The 22,923-nt window shown below is 41.9% G+C and overlaps 1 protein-coding gene and 1 long non-coding RNA gene across 3 annotated transcripts in view; both read right to left on the minus strand.

Annotated features, from left to right (window-relative positions):
* Positions 1-3,188: 3,188 nt before the first annotated feature.
* Positions 3,189-6,006, minus strand: LOC110519161. The gene is made up of 2 exons (XR_005036194.1): positions 5,287-6,006; positions 3,189-5,254 (listed from the first exon to the last, which is right to left on the minus strand). It is a non-coding gene; the product is annotated as an uncharacterized LOC110519161 (long non-coding RNA).
* A 1,301-nt stretch (positions 6,007-7,307) lies between these two features.
* The window catches only part of LOC118938831 (receptor-type tyrosine-protein phosphatase beta-like), a 96,071-nt gene continuing 80,455 nt past the window's right edge, over positions 7,308-22,923 (minus strand). For both annotated transcript variants that reach the window (XM_036945008.1, XM_036945007.1), the window contains 5 exons: positions 21,631-21,753; positions 20,354-20,517; positions 15,030-15,165; positions 12,023-12,143; positions 7,308-8,676 (listed from right to left, as the gene is read on the minus strand). In XM_036945008.1, the coding sequence (XP_036800903.1) occupies positions 8,654-8,676; positions 12,023-12,143; positions 15,030-15,165; positions 20,354-20,517; positions 21,631-21,753 (567 nt within the window). In that variant the 3' untranslated portion in view covers positions 7,308-8,653. The remainder of the gene's footprint in view (positions 8,677-12,022; positions 12,144-15,029; positions 15,166-20,353; positions 20,518-21,630; positions 21,754-22,923) is intronic.

The following is a 22,923-nucleotide window of genomic DNA, read 5'->3' on the forward strand; positions in this document are numbered from 1 at the left end:
GGTTATACAGGCCTCTAAACCACTGCCAGGTATCCTGATTATGGAGGTCAAAGGTTATACAGGCCTCTAAATAACCACTGCCAGGTATCCTGATTATGGAGGTCAAAGGTTATACAGGCCTCTAAATAACCACTACCAGGTATCCTGATTATAGAGGTCAAAGGTTCTACAGGCCTCTAAATAACCACTACCAGGTATCCTGATTATGGAGGTCAAAGGTTATACAGGCCTCTAAATAACCACTACCAGGTATCCTGATTGAGGTCAAAGGTTCTACAGGCCTCTAAATAACCGCTACCAGGCATCCTGATTATAGAGGTCAAAGGTTATACAGGCCTCTAAATAACCACTACCAGGTATCCTGATTATAGAGTTCAAAGGTTATACAGGCCTCTAAATAACCACTGCCAGGTATCCTGATTATGGAGGTCAAAGGTTATACAGGCCTCTAAATAACTACTACCAGGTATCCTGATTATAGAGGTCAAAGGTTATACAGGCCTCTAAATAACCACTACCAGGTATCCTGATTATAGAGGTCAAAGGTTATACAGGCCTCTAAATAACCACTACCAGGTATCCTGATTATGGAGGTCAAAGGTTCTACCGACCTCTAAATAACCACTACCAGGTATCCTGATTATGGAGGTCAAAGGTTATACAGGCCTCTAAATAACCACTGCCAGGTATCCTGATTATGGAGATCAAAGGTTCTACCGACCTCTAAATAACCACTACCAGGTATCCTGATTATGGAGGTCAAAGGCTCTACAGGCCTCTAAATGACCACTGACAGGTATCCTTCTGGGTGGAATTGAAGTCGGAAAAGGAAAAGAGAGAGAATGACTAGAGAGAGAGAGAGAGACAGAGAGAGAAGAGGAAGAGAGAGAGAATAGGAAAAGAGAGAGAGAGAGAGAGAAATAGAGAAAAGAAGATCAAGAGAAGCGAGAGAGAGAGGAGAGAGAATAGGAAAAGAGAGAGAGAGAAATAGAGAAAAGAAGAGCAAGAGAGAGGAGAGAGAGAGAGAAATAGAGAAAAGAAGAGCAAGAGAGAGAGGAGAGAGAGAGGAGAGAGAGAATAGGAAAAGAGCGAGAAGAGGAAAAGAAAGGGAGAGCGAGAGAATAGGAAGAGAGAGAATAGGAAGAGAGAGAATAGGAAGAGAGAGAATAGGAAGAGAGAGAATAGGAAGAGAGAGAGAGAATATGAAGAGAGATAATAGGAAGAGAGAGAATAGGAAGAGAGAGAATAGGAAGAGAGAGAGAGAGAATAGGAAGAGAGAGAATAGGAAGAGAGAGAATAGCAAGAGAGAGAATAGGAAGAGAGAGAGAGAATATGAAGAGAGAGAATAGGAAGAGAGAGAATAGGAAGAGAGAGAATAGGAAGAGAGAGAATAGGAAGAGAGAGAGAGAATAGGAAGAGAGAGAGAGAATAGGAAGAGAGAGAATAGGAAGAGAGAGAATAGGAAGAGAGAGAATAGGAAGAGAGAGAATAGGAAGAGAGAGAATAGGAAGAGAGAGAATAGGAAGAGAGAGAGAGAATAGGAAGAGAGAGAATAGGAAGAGAGAGAATAGAAAGAGAGAGAGAGAATAGAAAGAGAGAGAGAGAGAATAGGAAGAGAGAGAGAGAATAGGAAGATAGAGAATAGGAAGAGAGAGAATAGAAAGAAAGAGAGAGAATAGAAAGAGAGAGAGAGAATAGGAAGAGAGAGAGAGAATAGAAAGAAAGAGAGAGAATAGAAAGAGAGAGAGAGAATAGGAAGAGAGAGAGAGAATAGAAAGAGAGAGAGAGCCCCTTGACAGGTGTGGAAGTGAAAGCACCGGGACCCATAGGGCTCTGGTCAAAAGTATTTCATTGCTGTATATAGGTACTGCTGTGCTATTTGGGACGCAGATGTAGAGTGGGAAGAGGACCAAGACAGATCTTTAAAAAATAAAATAATGAAATTGTAGAATGCATCGTCATTACATTGTCTGTGTAGGGTCAGCTTGTATCAGCGGTGTCAGGTGGCCTCGAGGTTAGAGGTTAGAGCGTTGGGGCAGTAACAGTCGCCGATTCGAAATCCAGAGCCAACAAGATGAAAAGTCTATCGTTGTGCAGAGGGGCACTTAACCCCCACCCAACCGGTCCAGGGACACTGGAAAATGGTGGACCATGGCTCTGACCTGAACTCTCTGTGGGTGTCTCAGGGGGAGTTGGGGTATGCAAGAAACAGCCATCCCTCCCCACACTCAGTCACAAATCCACACCAGGTTGAAGCCAGTGTATTGGAGTGTGTGTGAACGACGTCACACATGCACACGTGATGGTGCACTTCAATCACACAGTACTTTTCTGGGATCAAGGGCTCTATTCAAACTGTAAAAGTCAACCCCTCTACACACAGAGCTGTCTTAGATAGGGCCCCTCTACACACAGAGCTGTCCTAGAGAGGGCCCCTCCACACACAGAGCAGCTCTAAGGTTCTCACTGACAGATTCAGGGTAATGCCTTCTGTAAGATCAGTGCAGGTTACCCAGGCACACAGTCCTACCAGGATATATTCAGTCCTACCAGGATATTCAGTCCTACCAGGATATATTCAGTCCTACCAGCATATATTAAGTCCTACCAGGATATATTCAGTCCTACCAGGATATATTCAGTCCTACCAGGATATATTCAGTCCTACCAGCATATATTAAGTCCTACCAGGATATATTCAGTCCTACCAGGATATATTCAGTCCTACCAGCATATATTCAGTCCTACCAGGCACACAGTCCTACCAGGATATTCATTCCTACCAGGATATATTCAGTCCTACCAGCGCACAGTCCTACTAGGATATTCAGTCCTACCATGATATTTAATCCTACCAGGATATTCAGTCCTACCAGGATATTCAGTCCTACCAGGATATTTAATCCTACCAGGATATTCAGTCCTACCAGGATATTCAGTCCTACCAGGATATTCAGTCCTACCAGGATATTTAATCCTACCAGGATATTCAGTCCTACCAGGAAAATCCTACCAGGATATTTAATCCCAGCATGCCGACTCTATCCTCTCTTAATGATGTTAAGTAAAATAACGTCATGCACATCATTTCCAAGCAGGCAAAATTACAGTTGGGAATTTATATATTTTTGCAAACAAAATGTTTATAGTGCATTATGTGGAATATCTCATTCAAAATGTCAACTAGATGTATCTATATTCTTATTTTATTATACATGATTAGCATATTTAACATGGTTGCATATTCTCGGTATTATTAATGTGATCATATATTCAAAACAATGTTTAGCTTTTTTTTTAACTTACATACATAACACATAGCTTATCATATCAACCAATACACATGGATAAACATGGGGTACAAAACCAGGCACATTTACAACATAACATTGTTTACATTCGTTCACATTGATCCAGTGCAAACACAATACGACAGAGAAGCACAGCTCCTTCCCTGTAGGTATAGGTCACGTGACAGTTGTTGTGTTGTGACACCTCTGGTATTCACGATATGTTAACGCAATCAAATATACACTCTATACCAGTATAGTCAGACAGAGTAGTGTCCTGTCCAGGGGTAGTACTAGTACAGTAATCTATACCAGTATAGTCAGACAGACTAGTGTCCTGTCCAGGGAGTGTACTAGTACATTAATATATACCAGTATAGTCAGACAGACTAGTGTCTTGTCCAGGGGGTGTACTAGTACATTAATATATACCAGTATAGTCAGACAGACTAGTGTCCTGTCCAGGGGGTGTACTAGTATAGTAATATATACCAGTACAGTCAGACAGACTAGTGTCCTGTCCAGGGGTAGTACTAGTACATTAAGTTGCCTCACTCTTCAGAAACAGGAGACAGGCTCCTGCCCTTTGGTTCGCTCTGGCTTGGACAAGGGGGTGTACTAGTACATTAAGTTGCCTCACTCTTCAGAAACAGGAGACAGGCTCCTGCCCTTTGGTTCACTCTGGCTTGGACAAGGGGGTGTACTAGTACATTAAGTTGCCTCACTCTTCAGAAACAGGAGGCAGGCTCCTGTCCTTTGGTTCACTCTGGCTTGGACAAGGCTTTCTTATTTTGCCAGTATGCTCACAGAGTAAGACACTGCTCTAGAGAGATACTACTATGATCACTCTATGGTTCTGTGCTCCAAATGGCACCCTATTCCCTACATATTACACTACTTTTAACCACAGCCCTATGGGCTCTGGTCAATAGTAGTGCACTATATAGGGAATAGGGTGCCTTACCTTTTGGGACGCCTGCCTACATCAGTGATTAATTAATACAACCTTAGTTCTCCAGAGGGATGAACGGTTCATAGTTAACTATGTGCTGAACGTAATGAGTTGGCAGATTACCTCATCGTATTAACAAGAGACCGGAAACAGAGTTGGAAACCAATTAGGAACATGTATCAACACCTTTCTCCTCCATTGCCAGCAGTATGATTATGAAGAAACAAACAAATGAAAAGAAAATAAACAACATAATTCTCTACTTTTAAATGAAAGGGAACATTCTAGGCTAGGGAACATTCTAGGCTAGGGAACATACTAGGCTAGGGAACATACTAGGCTAGGGAACATTCTAGGCTAGGGAAGATTCTAGGCTAGGGAACATACTAGGCTAGGGAACATACTAGGCTAGGGAACATTCTAGGCTAGGGAACATTCTAGGCTAGGGAACATTCTAGGCTAGGGAACATACTAGGCTAGGGAACATTCTAGGCTAGGGAATACAATAGGCTAGGAAACATACTAGGCTAGGTAACATTCTAGGCTAGGGAATACAATTAGGCTAGCGAACATACTAGGCTAGGTAACATTCTAGGCTACGGAACATTCTAGGCTAGGGAACATTCTAGGCTAGGGAACATTCTAGGCTAGGGAACATTCCAGGCTAGGGAACATTCTAGGCTAGGGAACATTCTAGACTAGGGAACATTCTAGACTAGGGAACATTCTAGACTAGGGAACATTCTAGGCTAAGGAACATTCTAGACTAGGGGACATTTTCCAGATGCACAACCATCCCATAGGTCATGTGGAATTATACCAACTGTAAAAGACACATACTGTAAATGGTACATACTGTAAATGATACCTACTGTAAATGATACATACTGTAAATGGTACATACTGTAAATGGTACATACTGTAAATGATACCTACTGTAAATGATACATACTGTAAATGGTACATACTGTAAATGATACCTACTGTAAATGATACATACTGTAAATGATACCTACTGTAAATGGTACATACTGTAAATGATACATACTGTAAATGATACATACTGTAAATTATACATACTGTAAATGGTACATACTGTAAATTATACATACGGCAGGCTTACACCATGACTTCTCTGTTAAAGACAGTTAATTCCTCTGATTTGCCTCCAACACCTCTGCCCCTCCTCTCCTTGTCTCTTTCTAAAGGCCTGGGTTAGAAGGTTTCCCCTGCAGGTCAACTGTTGGTTGGTGAGCGAGGTAGTAGAGATGTTACAGGGAAACAGAAACGCTGGGAGAATATTCATCAGGTAGCTAAGCGCGTCACATAAAGTTTTAGCTGCTGTATGGGCACCAGCCATTCTCTGGTGAAACCCAGAGAGATGTGTTCCAGAGGGTCATTGGGGATCTAACAACGCATTAGTTTGACAGGAGGGAAGGGGATTGATATAGATTTCTGTAATGAAAAACTTTTGAGGAATCTACAGTGGAGCTTAATGCCACACTATTAGATCCACTCAACTCCCAGCAGGCAGGAGAACAGATGGAGAGAGTTGATGTTTCTGTACTCTATTATCTGGAGACAATCTCTTTATGATATGACCTTTAGGCTTATAGGGGAGGACAGGGGTGAGAGGGTCAAGCCTGAGAGACTGGTGCGCTACTCTACATAATACTGTATACATTGCCTTACTTGCTGTGTGGGGTCAATTGGTGCAAAAGCAATGACGAGCACCGGCATTTTTTTGTGAAGAGGGGAATTGGACTAAACAGGAAATGCAATATTCCTGCTACTGGGAGGAGTTAGAATGTGTTCCATCTGATACTACTGGGAGGAGTCAGAATGTGTTCCATCTGATACTACTGGGAGGAGTCAGAATGTGTTCCATCTGATACTACTGGGAGGAGTCAGAATGTGTTCCATCTGATACTACTGGGAGGAGTCAGAATGTGTTCCATCTGATACTACTGGGAGGAGTCAGAATGTATTCCATCTGATACTACTGGGAGGAGTCAGAATGTGTTCCATCTGATACTACTGGGAGGAGTCAGAATGTGTTCCATCTGATACTACTGGGAGGAGTCAGAATGTGTTCCATCTGATACTACTGGGAGGAGTCAGAATGTGTTCCATCTGATACTACTGGGAGGAGTCAGAATGTGTTCCATCTGATACTACTGGGAGGAGTCAGAATGTGTTCCATCTGATACTACTGGGAGGAGTCAGAATGTGTTCCATCTGATACTACTGGGAGGAGTCAGAATGTGTTCCATCTGATACTACTGGGAGGAGTCAGAATGTGTTCCATCTGATACTACTGGGAGGAGTCCGAATGTGTTCCATCTGATACTACTGGGAGGAGTCAGAATGTGTTCCATCTGATACTACTGGGAGGAGTCCGAATGTGTTCCATCTGATACTACTGGGAGGAGTCAGAACCCTGAAAATGATCATCTTAGTATATGTTTTTTAAAGCTAGTATTTTTTTATGTTTAAATTGAACAACAAAGTTAAAATAAATGTGTGATTTTTGTATATAGAGTAGAAACACTAACATAATAGGAGCCATTGGAGAGAAGATTCAATCTGAACGTACTATTTATATGTAGATACAGATTGATTTTGAAATACTAACGTAGTGAGAGCTACTGAAGATCTGCATTGTCTTCAGTAACAATGGGACGAATGCCAACCAACACTGTTTCTTCTGTAGCTCGGTCTGTTTCCGTGGCTCGGGGCTCAGAGAAGCTCAGACAGAGAAATGCCACGTCCCAAAACCTGCAGTCTGGAAAGGTCAGTGTCTTGGCCACTACAGACCTCTCACAGGGTCAGGATGTTGACATTTTATTCAGTTCTCTCACTTTATCCCCAGGATCTCAGCAGGATTTGGCCAGTATTGCTTATTGTGTGAAGTTTCTTCAGTTGTTTTTTTTTAGTTTAGTCCAACTTCTAGACCTTCTCCTGTTTAGATCAGGAAGCTGGCCAGCTCAGATTCAGTTGAAGAGATCTCCCGCTCAGTTCAACACACGACATAGAAAGATCACTGTTCGTATTGTTCACAGACACATCCATCAGCCTAGTTTCATGCAAAAGGATGATCAGAAATGCAACATCATGTTTTGAAGAAGGTAATGTACAAAACCCGTACAGTCTCTCTCATGAACACTCCCTCCATCTTGGTTCGAGAGACCACGGAGAAAAGGTTACCACCTCTTTCCGGAAACAACCGAAAACAAGATGGCGTTTGTTTTCCAGTGGAGTTTTCCCTTTGCCCTAGAAAACATAGGTAGCTGAGATGGCATACAAACTATATGCTGTTCCCTCCTCCAGGCTCTACTGTACAATCTCAATGGTACACACACACACACACACACACAACATGAACTGACGCCATGTTTAAAGATAAGAGGACTATTCACAACACAACCAACTGTACAGACGGTCTGCTACTTTATACAAGGATCTAGACAGCATTGTGATGAGCTACTCTCAAGACAGCTAGCTGTCTGTCTGTCTGCTCCGGGTTCATTATTGTTTTCAACTACAAACCAGCAACTACGATTTAGAACATATTATACAGAAAAGTCTTTGTACCCAAATGGCACCCTATTCCCTATATAGTGCACAACTTTTGATTAGGGCCCATAGAGAATAGGGTGCCATTTGGGATGTAGGGAAGGTTTCTTCAGGGAAGGTTTTTAGGCATTCAGGCCTTGTCATAATAATGCTGTGTGATATAGGGAAGGTTTTCAGGCATTCAGGCCTTGTCATAATAATGCTGTGTGATGCAGGGAAGGTTTTCAGGCATTCAGGCCTTGTCATAATAATGCTGTGTGATGCAGGGAAGGTTTTCAGGCATTCAGGCCTTGTCATAATAATGCTGTGTGATGCAGGGAAGGTTTTCAGGCATTCAGGCCTTGTCATAATAATGCTGTGTGATGCAGGGAAGCTACGCCTCATAGAATCCCATTCATTGCTTCGCCTGATAGCTTTCATTCATCTTTTTTTCTGTTATGTTGAATAAGAATCATTATATCTACATTTTATATCAGTTCCTTTTGTCTTTTTCATCAGACATTATTAATATTGAAATAACATGAGTTTAGGGAATAATGTTTCTTTGAAGAGCTTTACAATTAGGTGCAAAACAATATAATCATATCTCATTAAGATTCAGCTATTAGTGGACGAAACGCCAATGTTTCCAGACGTCAATCTGCTCCATTTTAAATAGACATCCTGAGAGGTTGAACCAACAGTGTATCAAAAATAAATAGCTATACCCCCCCCCCCCCCCACACTCTATAGTGCTTTAGTTGTGACAGAATGGCTGTCTGGTGGTATTGAACAGATTCTTCCCTGGTTTTCCTTCTCACTCAGCTGTGTGGAGAGGAACCCAGACTGTCGTTAGTTAGCGTCCCGTGTACACAAAATCTGAAGAGAGTAAGACAAACAAAAGGCACATTTAGTCAAATATTATGTCAAAAACACACGTGTACTAAATGTACCCTTCCGTATGATTAAGTTGTTTAGACGGTTTAGGGGATTATCGTTTTAGCGACTCAAAATGGAACTGTGATTAAAGACATAGAGTTAGACATACTAGAATGGGATATTGCCATCAAGTCTATGTTCTCTGGTGGGGGGACCAGCTGCCACGTTGGCTTTGTCCGTTCCTGTCATGGTAATTCTATTGGTAGGCTTACAGCCGTCTGTCCGTTCCAGTCATGGTAATTCTATTGGTAGGCTTACAGCCGTCTGTCCGTTCCAGTCATGGTAATTCTATTGGTAGACCTATATCTATAGTCTGGATATATAGTCCTGGTATGGTGGTATAGTCTTACCATGGTAGTAGTCTGGATATATAGTCTTGGTACAGTCTTACCATGGTAGCAGACTGGATATATAGTCTTGGTATGGGGGTATAGTCTTACCATGGTAGTAGTCTGGATATATAGTCTTGGTACAGTCTTACCATGGTAGCAGACTGGATATATAGTCTTGGTATGGTGGTATAGTGTTACCATGGTAGTAGTCTGGATATATAGTCTTGGAATGGGGGTATAGTCTTACCATGGTAGTAGTCTGGATATATAGTCTTGGTATGGTGGTATAGTCTTACCATGGTAGTAGACTGGATATATAGTCTTGGTATGGTGGTACAGTCCTACCATGGTAGTAGTCTGGATATATAGTCTTGGTATGGTGGTATAGTCTTACCATGGTAGTAGTCTGGATATATAGTCTTGGTATGGTGGTATAGTCTTACCATGGTAGTAGACTGGATATATAGTCTTGGTATGGGGGTAAAGTCCTACCATGGTAGTAGTCTGGATATATAGTCTTGGTATAGTCTTACCATGGTAGTAGTCTGGATATATAGTCTTGGTATGGTGTTATAGTCTTACCATGGTAGTAGTCTGGATATATAGTCTTGGTATGGTGGTATAGTCTTACCATGGTAGTAGACTGGATATATAGTCTTAGTATAGTCTTACCATGGTAGTAGTCTGGATATATAGTCTTAGTATAGTCTTACCATGGTAGTAGTCTGGATATATAGTCTTGGTATGTTGGTATAGTCTTACCATGGTAGTAGTCTGGATATATAGTCTTGGTATAGTCTTACCATGGTAGTAGTCTGGATATATAGTCTTGGTATGGTGTTATAGTCTTACCATGGTAGTAGTCTGGATATATAGTCTTGGTATGGTGGTATAGTCTTACCATGGTAGTAGACTGGATATATAGTCTTGGTATGGTGGTACAGTCCTACCATGGTAGTAGTCTGGATATATAGTCTTGGTATGGTGGTATAGTCTTACCATGGTAGTAGTCTGGATATATAGTCTTGGTATGGTGGTATAGTCTTACCATGGTAGTAGACTGGATATATAGTCTTGGTATGGTGGTATAGTCTTACCATGGCAGTAGTCTGGATATATAGTCTTAGTATAGTCTTACCATGGTAGTAGTCTGGATATATAGTCTTGGTATGTTGGTATAGTCTTACCATGGTAGTAGTCTGGATATATAGTCTTGGTATAGTCTTACCATGGTAGTAGACTGGATATATAGTCTTGGTATAGTCTTACCATGGTAGTAGTCTGGATATATAGTCTTGGTATGGGGGTATAGTCTTACCATGTTAGTAGTCTGGATATATAGTCTTGGTATGGGGGTATAGTCTTACCATGGTAGTAGTCTGGATATATAGTCTTGGTATGGGGGTATAGTCTTACCATGTTAGTAGTCTGGATATATAGTCTTGGTATGGTGTTATAGTCTTACCATGGTAGTAGTCTGGATATATAGTCTTGGTATGGGGGTATAGTCTTACCATGGTAGTAGTCTGGATATATAGTCTTGGTATAGTCTTACCATGGTAGTAGTCTGGATATATAGTCTTGGTATAGTCTTACCATGGTAGTAGTCTGGATATATAGTCTTGGTATGGTGGTGTAGTCTTACCATGGTAGTAGTCTGGATATATAGTCTTGGTATGGTGGTATAGTCTTACCATGGTAGTAGTCTGGATATATAGTCTTGGTATGGGGGTAAAGTCCTACCATGGTAGTAGTCTGGATATATAGTCTTGGTATAGTCTTACCATGGTAGTAGTCTGGATATATAGTCTTGGTAATGTGGTATAGTCTTACCATGGTAGTAGTCTGGATATATAGTCTTGGTATGGGGGTAAAGTCCTACCATGGTAGTAGTCTGGATATATAGTCTTGGTATAGTCTTACCATGGTAGTAGTCTGGATATATAGTCTTGGTATGGTGGTATAGTCTTACCATGGTAGTAGTCTGGATATATAGTCTTGGTATGGGGGTAAAGTCCTACCATGGTAGTAGTCTGGATATATAGTCTTGGTATAGTCTTACCATGGTAATAGTCTGGATATATAGTATTGGTATGGTGGTATAGTCTTACCATGGTAGTAGTCTGGATATATAGTCTTAGTATAGTCTTACCATGGTAGTAGTCTGGATATATAGTCTTGGTATAGTCCTACCATGGTAGTAGTCTGGATATATAGTCTTGGTATAGTCTTACCATGGTAGTAGTCTGGATATATAGTCTTGGTATGGTGGTATAGTCTTACCATGGTAGTAGTCTGGATATATAGTCTTAGTATAGTCTTACCATGGTAGTAGTCTGGATATATAGTCTTGGTATAGTCCTACCATGGTAGTAGTCTGGATATATAGTCTTGGTATAGTCTTACCATGGTAGTAGTCTGGATATATAGTCTTGGTATGGTGGTATAGTCTTACCATGGTAGTAGTCTGGATATATAGTCTTAGTATAGTCTTACCATGGTAGTAGTCTGGATATATAGTCTTGGTATAGTCCTACCATGGTAGTAGTCTGGATATATAGTCTTGGTATGGTGGTAAAGTCCTACCATGGTAGTAGTCTGGATATATAGTCTTGGTATAGTCTTACCATGGTAATAGTCTGGATATATAGTCTTGGTATGGTGGTACAGTCCTACCATGGTAGTAGTCTGGATATATAGTCTTGGTATGGGGGTATAGTCTTACCATGGTAGTAGTCTGGATATATAGTCTTGGTATAGTCTAACCATGGTAGTAGTCTGGATATATAGTCTTGGTATAGTCTTACCATGGTAGTAGTCTGGATATATAGTCTTGGTATGGTGGTACAGTCCTACCATGGTAGTAGTCTGGATATATAGTCTTGGTATGGTGGTGTAGTCTTACCACGGTAGTAGTCTGGATATATAGTCTTGGTATGTTGGTATAGTCTTACCACGGTAGTAGTCTGGGTTGAAGTTCTCATAGATGGGGTAGAGAGGGTTCTCCTGCTCACTACGGAGCTTCCTGGCTCTCAGGACATCTCGAACACACTGGTGGAGGAAGGAGTACTGGTACTGTGGGGAGGACAGCATTCACATCAATATCAGCAATACTACTGTTCATCTACTGTGGGGAGGACAGCATTCACATCAATATCACCAATACTACTGTTAATCTGCTGTGGGGAGAACAGCATTCACACCAATACTACTGTTCATCTACTGTGGGGAGGACAGCATTCACATCAATATCACCAATACTACTGTTCATCTGCTGTGGGGAGGACAGCATTCACATCAATACTACTGTTCATCTGCTGTGGGGAGGACAGCATTCACACCAATACTACTGTTCATCTACTGTGGGGAGGACAGCATTCACATCAATACTATTGTTCATCTGCTGTGGGGAGGACAGCATTCACATCAATACTACTGTTCATCTACTGTGAGGAGGACAGCATTCACATCAATACTACTGTTCATCTACTGTGAGGAGGACAGCATTCACATCAATACTACTGTTCATCTGCTGTGGGGAGGACAGCATTCACACCAATACTACTGTTCATCTGCTGTGGGGAGGACAGCATTCACATCAATACTACTGTTCATCTACTGTGGGGAGGACAGCATTCACATCAATACTATTGTTCATCTGCTGTGGGGAGGACAGCATTCACATCAATACTACTGTTCATCTGCTGTGGGGAGGACAGCATTCACATCAATACTACTGTTCATCTACTGTGGGGAGGACAGCATTCACATCAATACTACTGTTCATCTACTGTGGGGAGGACAGCATTCACATCAATACTACTGTTCATCTACTGTGGGGAGGACAGCATTCACATCAATACTACTGTTCATCTACTGTGGGGAGGACAGCATTCACATCAATACTACTGTTCATCTACTGTGGGGAGGATAGCATTCACACCAATACTACTGTTCATCTACTGTGGGGAGGACAGCATTCACATCAATATCACCAATACTACTGTTCATCTGCTGTGGGGAGGACAGCATTCACACCAATACTACTGTTCATCTACTGTGGGGAGGACAGCATTCACATCAATACTACTGTTCATCTACTGTGGGGAGGACAGGATTCACACCAATACTACTGTTCATCTACTGTGGGGAGGACAGCATTCACATCAATATCACCAATACTACTGTTCATCTGCTGTGGGGAGGACAGCATTCACACCAATACTACTGTTCATCTACTGTGGGGAGGACAGCATTCACATCAATACTACTGTTCATCTACTGTGGGGAGGACAGCATTCACATCAATACTACTGTTCATGCAACATGTCTGCTAAATGCGTTGTGCCTTTGCCATTTTGACAACAGACTGTGTTATCCCACTAAGCTAAAGCCTAGGCATTATGATTGGGGAGCTATTGCAAGACGTTGTGTCTCAGGCACAAACATTGTGCTATCATTACCACTGCATAGGATATCAATGGGATGAAGCCTTCCCTTTGATTCTGCTGAAACACGACTTTCTGATACACATCCCCATTTATTATTCCTGGCTATATATTATCTCTGGCTATATATTATCACTGGCTACATATTATCACTGGCTACATATTATCACGTATATATTATCACTGGCTATATAATATCACTGGCTATATAATATCACTGGCTATATATTATCACTGGCTATATATTATCTCTGGCTATATAATATCACTTGTATATTATCACCGACTATATATTATCACTTAAATATTATCATTTACATATTATCACTTATATATTATCATTTATATGTTATCACTGGCTAAATAATATCACTGGCTATATATTATCACTGGCTATATATTATCACTGGCTAAATAATATCACTGGCTAAATAATATCACTGGCTATATATTATCACTGGCTATATATTATCACTGGCTATATATTATCACTGGCTATATAATATCATTGGCTATATATTATCACTGGCTATATATTGTCACTGGCTATATATTATCACTGGCTAAATCATATCACTGGCTAAATAATATCACTGGCTCTATATTATCACTGGCTACATAATATCACTGGCTATATATTATCACTTAATATTATCACTGGCTATATAATATCTTTGGCTATATATTATCACTGGCTATATAATATCACTGGCTATATAATATCACTGGCTGTATAATATCACTGGGGATCACTGGCAATATATTATCCCTGGCTATATAATATCACTGGCTATATTATATCATTGGGGATCACTGGCTATATATTATCACTGGCTATATATTATCACTGGCTATTTATTATCACTGGCTATATATTATCACTGGCTATATATTATCACTGGGGATCACTGGCTATATATTATCACTGGCTATATATTATCACTGGCTATATATTATCACTGGCTATTTATTATCACTGGCTATATATTATCACTGGCTATATATTATCACTGGCTATATATTATCACTGGCTACATATTATCACTTATATATTATCACTGGCTATATATTATCACTGGGTATCACTGGCTATATATTATCACTGGCTATATATTTTCACTGGGTATATAATATCTCTGGCTATATGTCATCACTGGCTATATATTATCACTGGCTATATAATATCTCTGGCTATATATTATCACTGGCTATATAATATCATTGGCTATATATTATCCCTGGCTATATATATATAATATATATATTTATCACTGGGTATCACTGGCTATATATTATCACTGGCTATATATTATCACTGGGTATCACTGGCTATATATTATCACTGGCTATATATTATCACTGGCTATATATTATCACTGGCTATATATTATCACTGGCTATATATTATCACTGGGTATCACTGGCTAACATTGACGTTCATTATACTCATGGAAATGTACCAGCTGATGGAAACAGTAGTGTTGAATGAGCTGAGGGTTTTATCCGGCGTTACCTCTGTTTGCACCATGTGAGAGCGGTGCAGTCGGAGGTCAAACACACAGCCGTAGACGTCCACTGTTCCTATGCTGTCCAGCTGTTGAAGGACCCGGTCCAGAACCATGAACGTCCCTGTACGACCCACTCCAGCACTGAGGGAGAGAGAGAGAGAGAGAAGAGTGATTCATGTAGTTTACATAACATTTACCATTGACGTCCATGTATTTATACACTTGCGGTAAGTCATATTAAAATCATTTGATATTGGTTTTTAATTTAATTGGTGTGCCTAAACAGCTACCATCCTGATTGAAGGATTTCTCCTTTGACACGCACACACACACACACACACACACACAGTAATGATAAATGATGACGGTGAATCACAATCCATCACCCAGGACGCTGCACATAACATCATTCCAGCTGGACGCTTCACTGAAACACAGTACACCAGTACTAACAGAGTTCTCTCTCCACTTTGACGGCACATCTAACATCTTGGACATAAAGGGGAGCTGGTCAGGGTCAGTAGATCTCTGGTCTAGGCTCTAGACATCACCAACAGTGATGGAATGGCAGTCTCCTGTAGCTGAGAGCGATAAAGAGTCACCGCCGAGTAATGGACTCTCCTCTGGGGGAAAAACGACCCTTACTTACTTCTCCTTCCTGTAAAGTGTGTTGTGGCTTATCTGTGAACTTTACATTCCTGTTGATCTGAACCTGAAGGAGTGTAGAGCACCATCGGCCAGGTTCATCTCATTTCTGTCTATATAGAGCTGAGGGTGGTCCAGACACCATCAGCCAGGTTCATCTCATTTCTGTCTATATAGAGCTGAGGGTGGTCCAGTTCACCATCGGCCAGGTTCATCTCATTTCTGTCTATATAGAGCTGAGGGTGGTCCTGATCACCATCAGCCAGGTTCATACATTAAAAACCAAAGTCTATCAGAATTCCAGTCATTCCAATACATGTTATACCCCTTGGTCTTCAGGAATAGGACTTGTTAATATGGAAGTATAGATCAGCCTAGTTGTTTAACCCGAGGCCAAACATTCCCTCATTGTGAAAAGTAATTAAGGTCTGAAAGGACTGAGGAAGAGGCAAACATCCTGCTTATCGATCAAAACTAAGGACTTATTAGCCAGCCCTGGAGGACCGATTGGGCTCATTGAGTTGAAAAATAAATGCTGCGCTCATGGAATGAAAAGTGCTATTTACACGTGAAACATGCTTGGCATATGCTGCGTTTGTTACAGGCCTATTGTTGACCTTTTTGTTGGCTTTGATATATTGACAATATGCAGCTGTTTTAAAGGGCAAATCCACAGATGAAACAATAACAAAATGGACGCTCCGCCTCTGCTTTGGTAAAAAGCTGAGGGATGGGCCTGGAGAAATGTAACCACTCTCGGGTTAATAGACAGAGCTATGGATGCGAGGACTGACCCTCCATGATGTCACAATGATTGTTTTAACCATGTTATGAGGCCTGTTTACATTTACAATGTTTACAAACATGGTGGAAAACAAACATATATTTTGGGTTCAGTGTGACAGTTGAACTAAACTCATGAGGCATTTATAAGTTATATTCTTCAAGAATCAATGGATATATGCAAATATACATTTATAAATAGAAAAAATGGATGTAGCAACTACATAACGTCTCTTTAAGTCAATCCAATCCAAAGTGTGTGAGTTTGAGCGTGTGTTCATTAGGTCTATGGATTTTAACTTTTTTATCAGCTTGAATTAGATTGAGCGATAAAAGCCCCACTTTTATTCTATAGGCTGGGATCCTCACTATACAGCTGTTATTCTATAGGCTGGGATCCTCACTATACAGCTGTTATTCTATAGGCTGGGATCCTCACTATACAGCTGTTATTCTATAGGCTGGGATCCACACTATACAGCTGTTATTCTATAGGCTGGGATCCACACTATACAGCTGTTATTCTATAGGCTGGGATCCACACTATACAGCTGTTATTCTATAGGCTGGGATCCTCACTATACAGCTGTTATTCTATAGGCTGGGATCCACACTATACAGCTGTTATTCTATAGGCTGGGATCCACACTATACAGCTGTTATTCTATAGGCTGGGATCCACACTATACAGCTGTTATTCTATAGGCTGGGATCCACACTATACAGCTGTTATTCTATAGGCTGGGATCCTCACTATACAGCTGTTATTCTATAGGCTGGGATCCTCACTATACAACTGTTATTCTATAGGCTGGGATCCTCACTATACAGCTGTTATTCTATGGGCTGGGATCCTCACTATACAGCTGTTATTCTATAGGCTGGGATCCACACTATACAGCTGTTATTCTATAGGCTGGGATCCACACTATACAGCTGTTATTCTATAGGCTGGGATCCACACTATACAGCTGTTATTCTATAGGCTGGGATCCTCACTATACAGCTGTTATTCTATAGGCTGGGATCCACACTATACAGCTGTTATTCTATAGGCTGGGATCCACACTATACAGCTGTTATTCTATAGGCTGGGATCCACACTATACAGCTGTTATTCTATAGGCTGGGATCCTCACTATACAGCTGTTATTCTATAGGCTGGGATCCACACTATACAGCTGTTATTCTATAGGCTGGGATCCACACTATACAGCTGTTATTCTATAGGCTGGGATCCACACTATACAGCTGTTATTCTATAGGCTGGGATCCACACTATGCAGCTGTTATTCTATAGGCTGGGATCCACACTATACAGCTGTTATTCTATAGGCTGGGATCCTCACTATACAGCTGTTATTCTATAGGCTGGGATCCTCACTATACAGCTGTTATTCTATAGGCTGGGATCCTCACTATACAGCTGTTATTCCATAGGCTGGGATCCACACTATACAGCTGTTATTCTATAGGCTGGGATCCACACTATACAGCTGTTATTCTATAGGCTGGGATCCACACTATACAGCTGTTATTCTATAGGCTGGGATCCTCACTATACAGCTGTTATTCTATAGGCTGGGATCCACACTATACAGCTGTTATTCTATAGGCTGGGATCCACACTATACAGCTGTTATTCTATAGGCTGGGATCCTCACTATACAGCTGTTATTCTATAGGCTGGGATCCACACTATACAGCTGTTATTCTATAGGCTGGGATCCTCACTATACAGCTGTTATTCTATAGGCTGGGATCCACACTATACAGCTGTTATTCTATAGGCTGGGATCCACACTATACAGCTGTTATTCTATAGGCTGGGATCCTCACTATACAGCTGTTATTCTATAGGCTGGGATCCACACTATACAGCTGTTATTCTATAGGCTGGGATCCACACTATACAGCTGTTATTCTATAGGCTGGGATCCTCACTATACAGCTGTTATTCTATAGGCTGGGATCCACACTATACAGCTGTTATTCTATAGGCTGGGATCCACACTATGCAGCTGTTATTCTATAGGCTGGGATCCACACTATACAGCTGTTATTCTATAGGCTGGGATCCTCACTATACAGCTGTTATTCTATAGGCTGGGATCCTCACTATACAGCTGTTATTCTATAGGCTGGGATCCTCACTATACAGCTGTTATTCCATAGGCTGGGATCCACACTATACAGCTGTTATTCTATAGGCTGGGATCCACACTATACAGCTGTTATTCTATAGGCTGGGATCCACACTATACAGCTGTTATTCTATAGGCTGGGATCCTCACTATACAGCTGTTATTCTATAGGCTGGGATCCACACTATACAGCTGTTATTCTATAGGCTGGGATCCACACTATACAGCTGTTATTCTATAGGCTGGGATCCTCACTATACAGCTGTTATTCTATAGGCTGGGATCCTCACTATACAGCTGTTATTCTATAGGCTGGGATCCTCACTATACAGCTGTTATTCTATAGGCTGGGATCCACAGTATACAGCTGTTATTCCATAGGCTGGGATCCACACTATACAGCTGTTATTCCATAGGCTGGGATCCACACTGTTATTCTATAGGCTGGAATCCACACTATGCAACTGTTGCCAGAGCACGTTTTAACTGACTGTCCACTGGTTTCAAAAACAATGATTGACAGGCAGCTTAAACTTATTGAATTAATCTATTATTGGGTTCAAATACACATTTAGATTTGTGAACAGTCGTCCACAACAACCACAATCCGTACGGCGCAAATAGCTAAATGAGACAGCAGCAGTGTGATTCACATCAATACGCTGTGTAGATAACAATAAGAAGTCATATCTGTATCGCCGTAGACAACACCACTGATGTCATCCTGACCTCCAAGCGTTTATTCAAGTTGGATCATCTTTGGATGCCGACAGCAGTCGCTCCATTGGAAGACACAGCTTGGACTGTAGCCTACAAACCCCTATTCCTGCTCTTTTCCCACAATCCATCAAACACATTTGGTGTGTCATCATAGTGGTCTCTGATTGGTGGTCAGACTCTCTCAGGTGGAACAAACTTAAACTTCCACCTTTTTTCAACGCTGATTTGAATGTCATTGACAAAACAGAGAAGTGTCAAAGATTTTTTTTATTCTCGCAAACATCTTTTTATTTTTAAAGTAATCCTCGAAGTAATCATCTAGTTTTTCAAAAGTATCTGATTACAATATTTTAGCTGGTAACGAATTACAGTTACTGTTTCTGTTGTAATCCCTTATATGTAGTGGATTACTTGTCATCCGTTACTCCCCAACCCTGCGAGGGGACGAGTCTCATGTATGGAGCTGATCAATGATTAAACCGGCCTCAATACATTTTCTCACGTTGCTGGTCTTCTCTTTGACTGACGTCTGCCAAGGGGGAAACTCTTTCTGATGGGAGATGAACCCTCTGACTCCGCTAACTTTACATCTACACAGGCATTGTTTCCTGTGTTTGAACACACACACACGCAAACGCACGCACACGCAAACGCACACGCACACACACACACACACACGCTCCACACCCTCCACACACACGCACACACCCTCCACACACACGCACACACCCTCCACACACACGCACACACCCTCCACACACACCCTCCACACACACACACCCACCCACCCACCCACCCCCACACACACACACACACACACACACACACACACACACACACACACACACACACACACACACACACACACACACACACACACACACACACACACACACACACACACACACACACACATCGATGTGGCCCTTCCACACACACACCGATGTGGCCCTTCCACACACACACCAATGTGGCCCTTCCACACACACACCGATGTGGCCCTTCCACACACACACCGATGTGGCCCTTCCACATACCTGCAGTGAACAACGGTGGCTCCAGTGCTGGGGGCCCTGTCGATGTAGTCTCTGACGGTCCGTACGAACTCAATGAGGGACTGGGTGGTCTCGGGGACCCCGTGGTCTGGCCACACCGTGTAGTGGAAGTGTCTCACCACCCGAGGGAAGCTGGGACGACCCTCCTGAAGAGACACAGGATGAGGGATGTTCAGGACAGGAAATGCAGGGTATATCCCTCTTCGGGGCTCCCGAGTTGCGCAGCGGTCTAAGGTACTGTATCTCAGTGCAAGAGACGACACTACAGTCCCTGGCTCAAATCCAGGCTGAATCACATCCGGCCGGGATTGGAAGTCCCATAGGGCGGCGCACAATTGGCCCAGCGTTGTCCGGGTTTGGCCGGGATAGGCCGTCATTGTAAATAAGATTTTGTTCTTAACTGACTTACCTAGTTAAATAAAAGGTTAAATAAAATATAAATAAATACATTTAAAAAAAATAAAGTCGGACCTCCACACCAGGTCTAGAATGTACTTTGTAGATCAGGATCTAAGCGATTAGAGGATTGAACAGTTTTATCTGTCTTGGTACTGATGGTTTATATAAAAACAGGTCGTCCTAATGAACTGAAAGCTCTTCAGTTGGGCTACAGCTTTCAATAGAGTGACAGTAACAGAGAAGCTGCCATATTATCTGAGGTGATTGTTTCTGAGGTGATTGTTACTGAGGTGATTGTTACTGAGGTGATTGTTACTGAGGTGATTGTTACTGAGGTGATTGTTACTGAGGTGATTGTTACTGAGGTGATTGTTACTGAGGTGATTGTTACTGAGGTGATTGTTTCTGAGGTGATTGTTTCTGAGGTGATTGTTACTGAGGTGATTGTTACTGAGGTGATTGTTACTGAGGTGATTGTTACTGAGGTGATTGTTTCTGAGGTGATTGTTTCTGAGGTGATTGTTACTGAGGTGATTGTTACTGAGGTGATTGTTACTGAGGTGAATGTTACTGAGGTGCTTGTTACTGAGGTGATTGTTACTGAGGTGATTGTTTCTGAGGTGATTGTTACTGAGGTGATTGTTACTGAGGTGATTGTTACTGAGGTGATTGTTACTGAGGTGATTGTTACTGAGGCGATTGTTACTGAGGTGATTGTTACTGAGGTGATTGTTACTGAGGTGATTGTTACTGAGGTGATTGTTACTGAGGTGATTGTTTCTGAGGTGAATGTTACTGAGGTGATTGTTACTGAGGTGATTGTTACTGAGGTGAATGTTACTGAGGTGATTGTTACTCACAGAGCTGATCTTGAACTCCCTGATTGTCCATTCAGCCAGGACAGACTCAGACAGCATTTGAACCACCAGGTCTCCATAGTACAGAGGCTCCCGGTCAGCCGGCCAGTAGTGGTCACACTTCACCTGGACGGGGACAACAATGGCCACGGTTAGGCCATTAGATCTCTTGATTTGTTGTCTGACTGTCTGACTGACTGACTGGTTGATTAAGGGATTGAGTTATTTATTGAATAGTTTGTTCATTTATTCATGTGTTCGTTTGTCCATCCCTCTATCCCCATCCATTCATCCATCTATCCCCATCCATTCATCCCTCTATCCCCATCCATTCATCCCTCTATCCCCATCCATTCATCCCTCTATCCCCATCCATTCATCCATCTATCCCCATCCATTCATCCATCTATCCCCATCCATTCATCACTCTATCCCCATCCAGTCATCCCTCTATCCCCATCCATTCATCCATCTATCCCCATCCATTCATCACTCTATCCCCATCCATTCATCCCTCTATCCCCATCAATTCATCCCTCTATCCCCATCCCTCTATCCCCATCCATTCATCCCTCTATCCCCATCCATTCACCCATCTATCCCCATCCATTCATCCATCTATCCCCATCCATTCATCACTCTATCCCCATCCATTCATCCCTGTATCCCCATCCATTCATCCCTCTATCCCCATCCATTCATCCCTCTATCCCCATCCATTCATCCCTCTATCCCCATCCAGTCATCCCTCTATCCCCATCCATTCATCCCTCTATCCCCATCCATTCATCCCTCTATCCCCATCCATTCATCCCTCTATCCACCCAAAATGTCCCACACAAAGTAAAGTCCAATAATATCAGACTTATGTCTAATCAAATCAAATTGGATTTGTCACAAGCGCTGAATACAACAGGTTTAGACCTCACCGTAAAATGCTTACTGGCAAGGCCTTAACCAACAATGCAGTTTTAAGAAAATATTTTCTAAACAAACTAAAGTAAAATAAAAACACAATAAAATAACAATAATGATAATAACAATAATAATACAGCGGGTACCGGTACCGAGTCAATGTGGGGGGGTACCGGTACCGAGTCAATGTGTGGGGGTACCGGTACCGAGTCAATGTGGGGGGGTACCGGTACCGAGTCAATGTGGGGGGGTACCGGTACCGAGTCAATGTGGGGGGGTACCGGTACCGAGTCAATGTGGGGGGGTACCGGTACCGAGTCAATGTGTGGGGGTACCGGTACCGAGTCAATGTGGGGGGGTACCGGTACCGAGTCAATGTGG

The sequence above is a fragment of the Oncorhynchus mykiss genome, chromosome 15, assembly GCF_013265735.2.
Source record: "Oncorhynchus mykiss isolate Arlee chromosome 15, USDA_OmykA_1.1, whole genome shotgun sequence".
NCBI classification, from domain to species: Eukaryota; Metazoa; Chordata; class Actinopteri; order Salmoniformes; family Salmonidae; genus Oncorhynchus; species Oncorhynchus mykiss.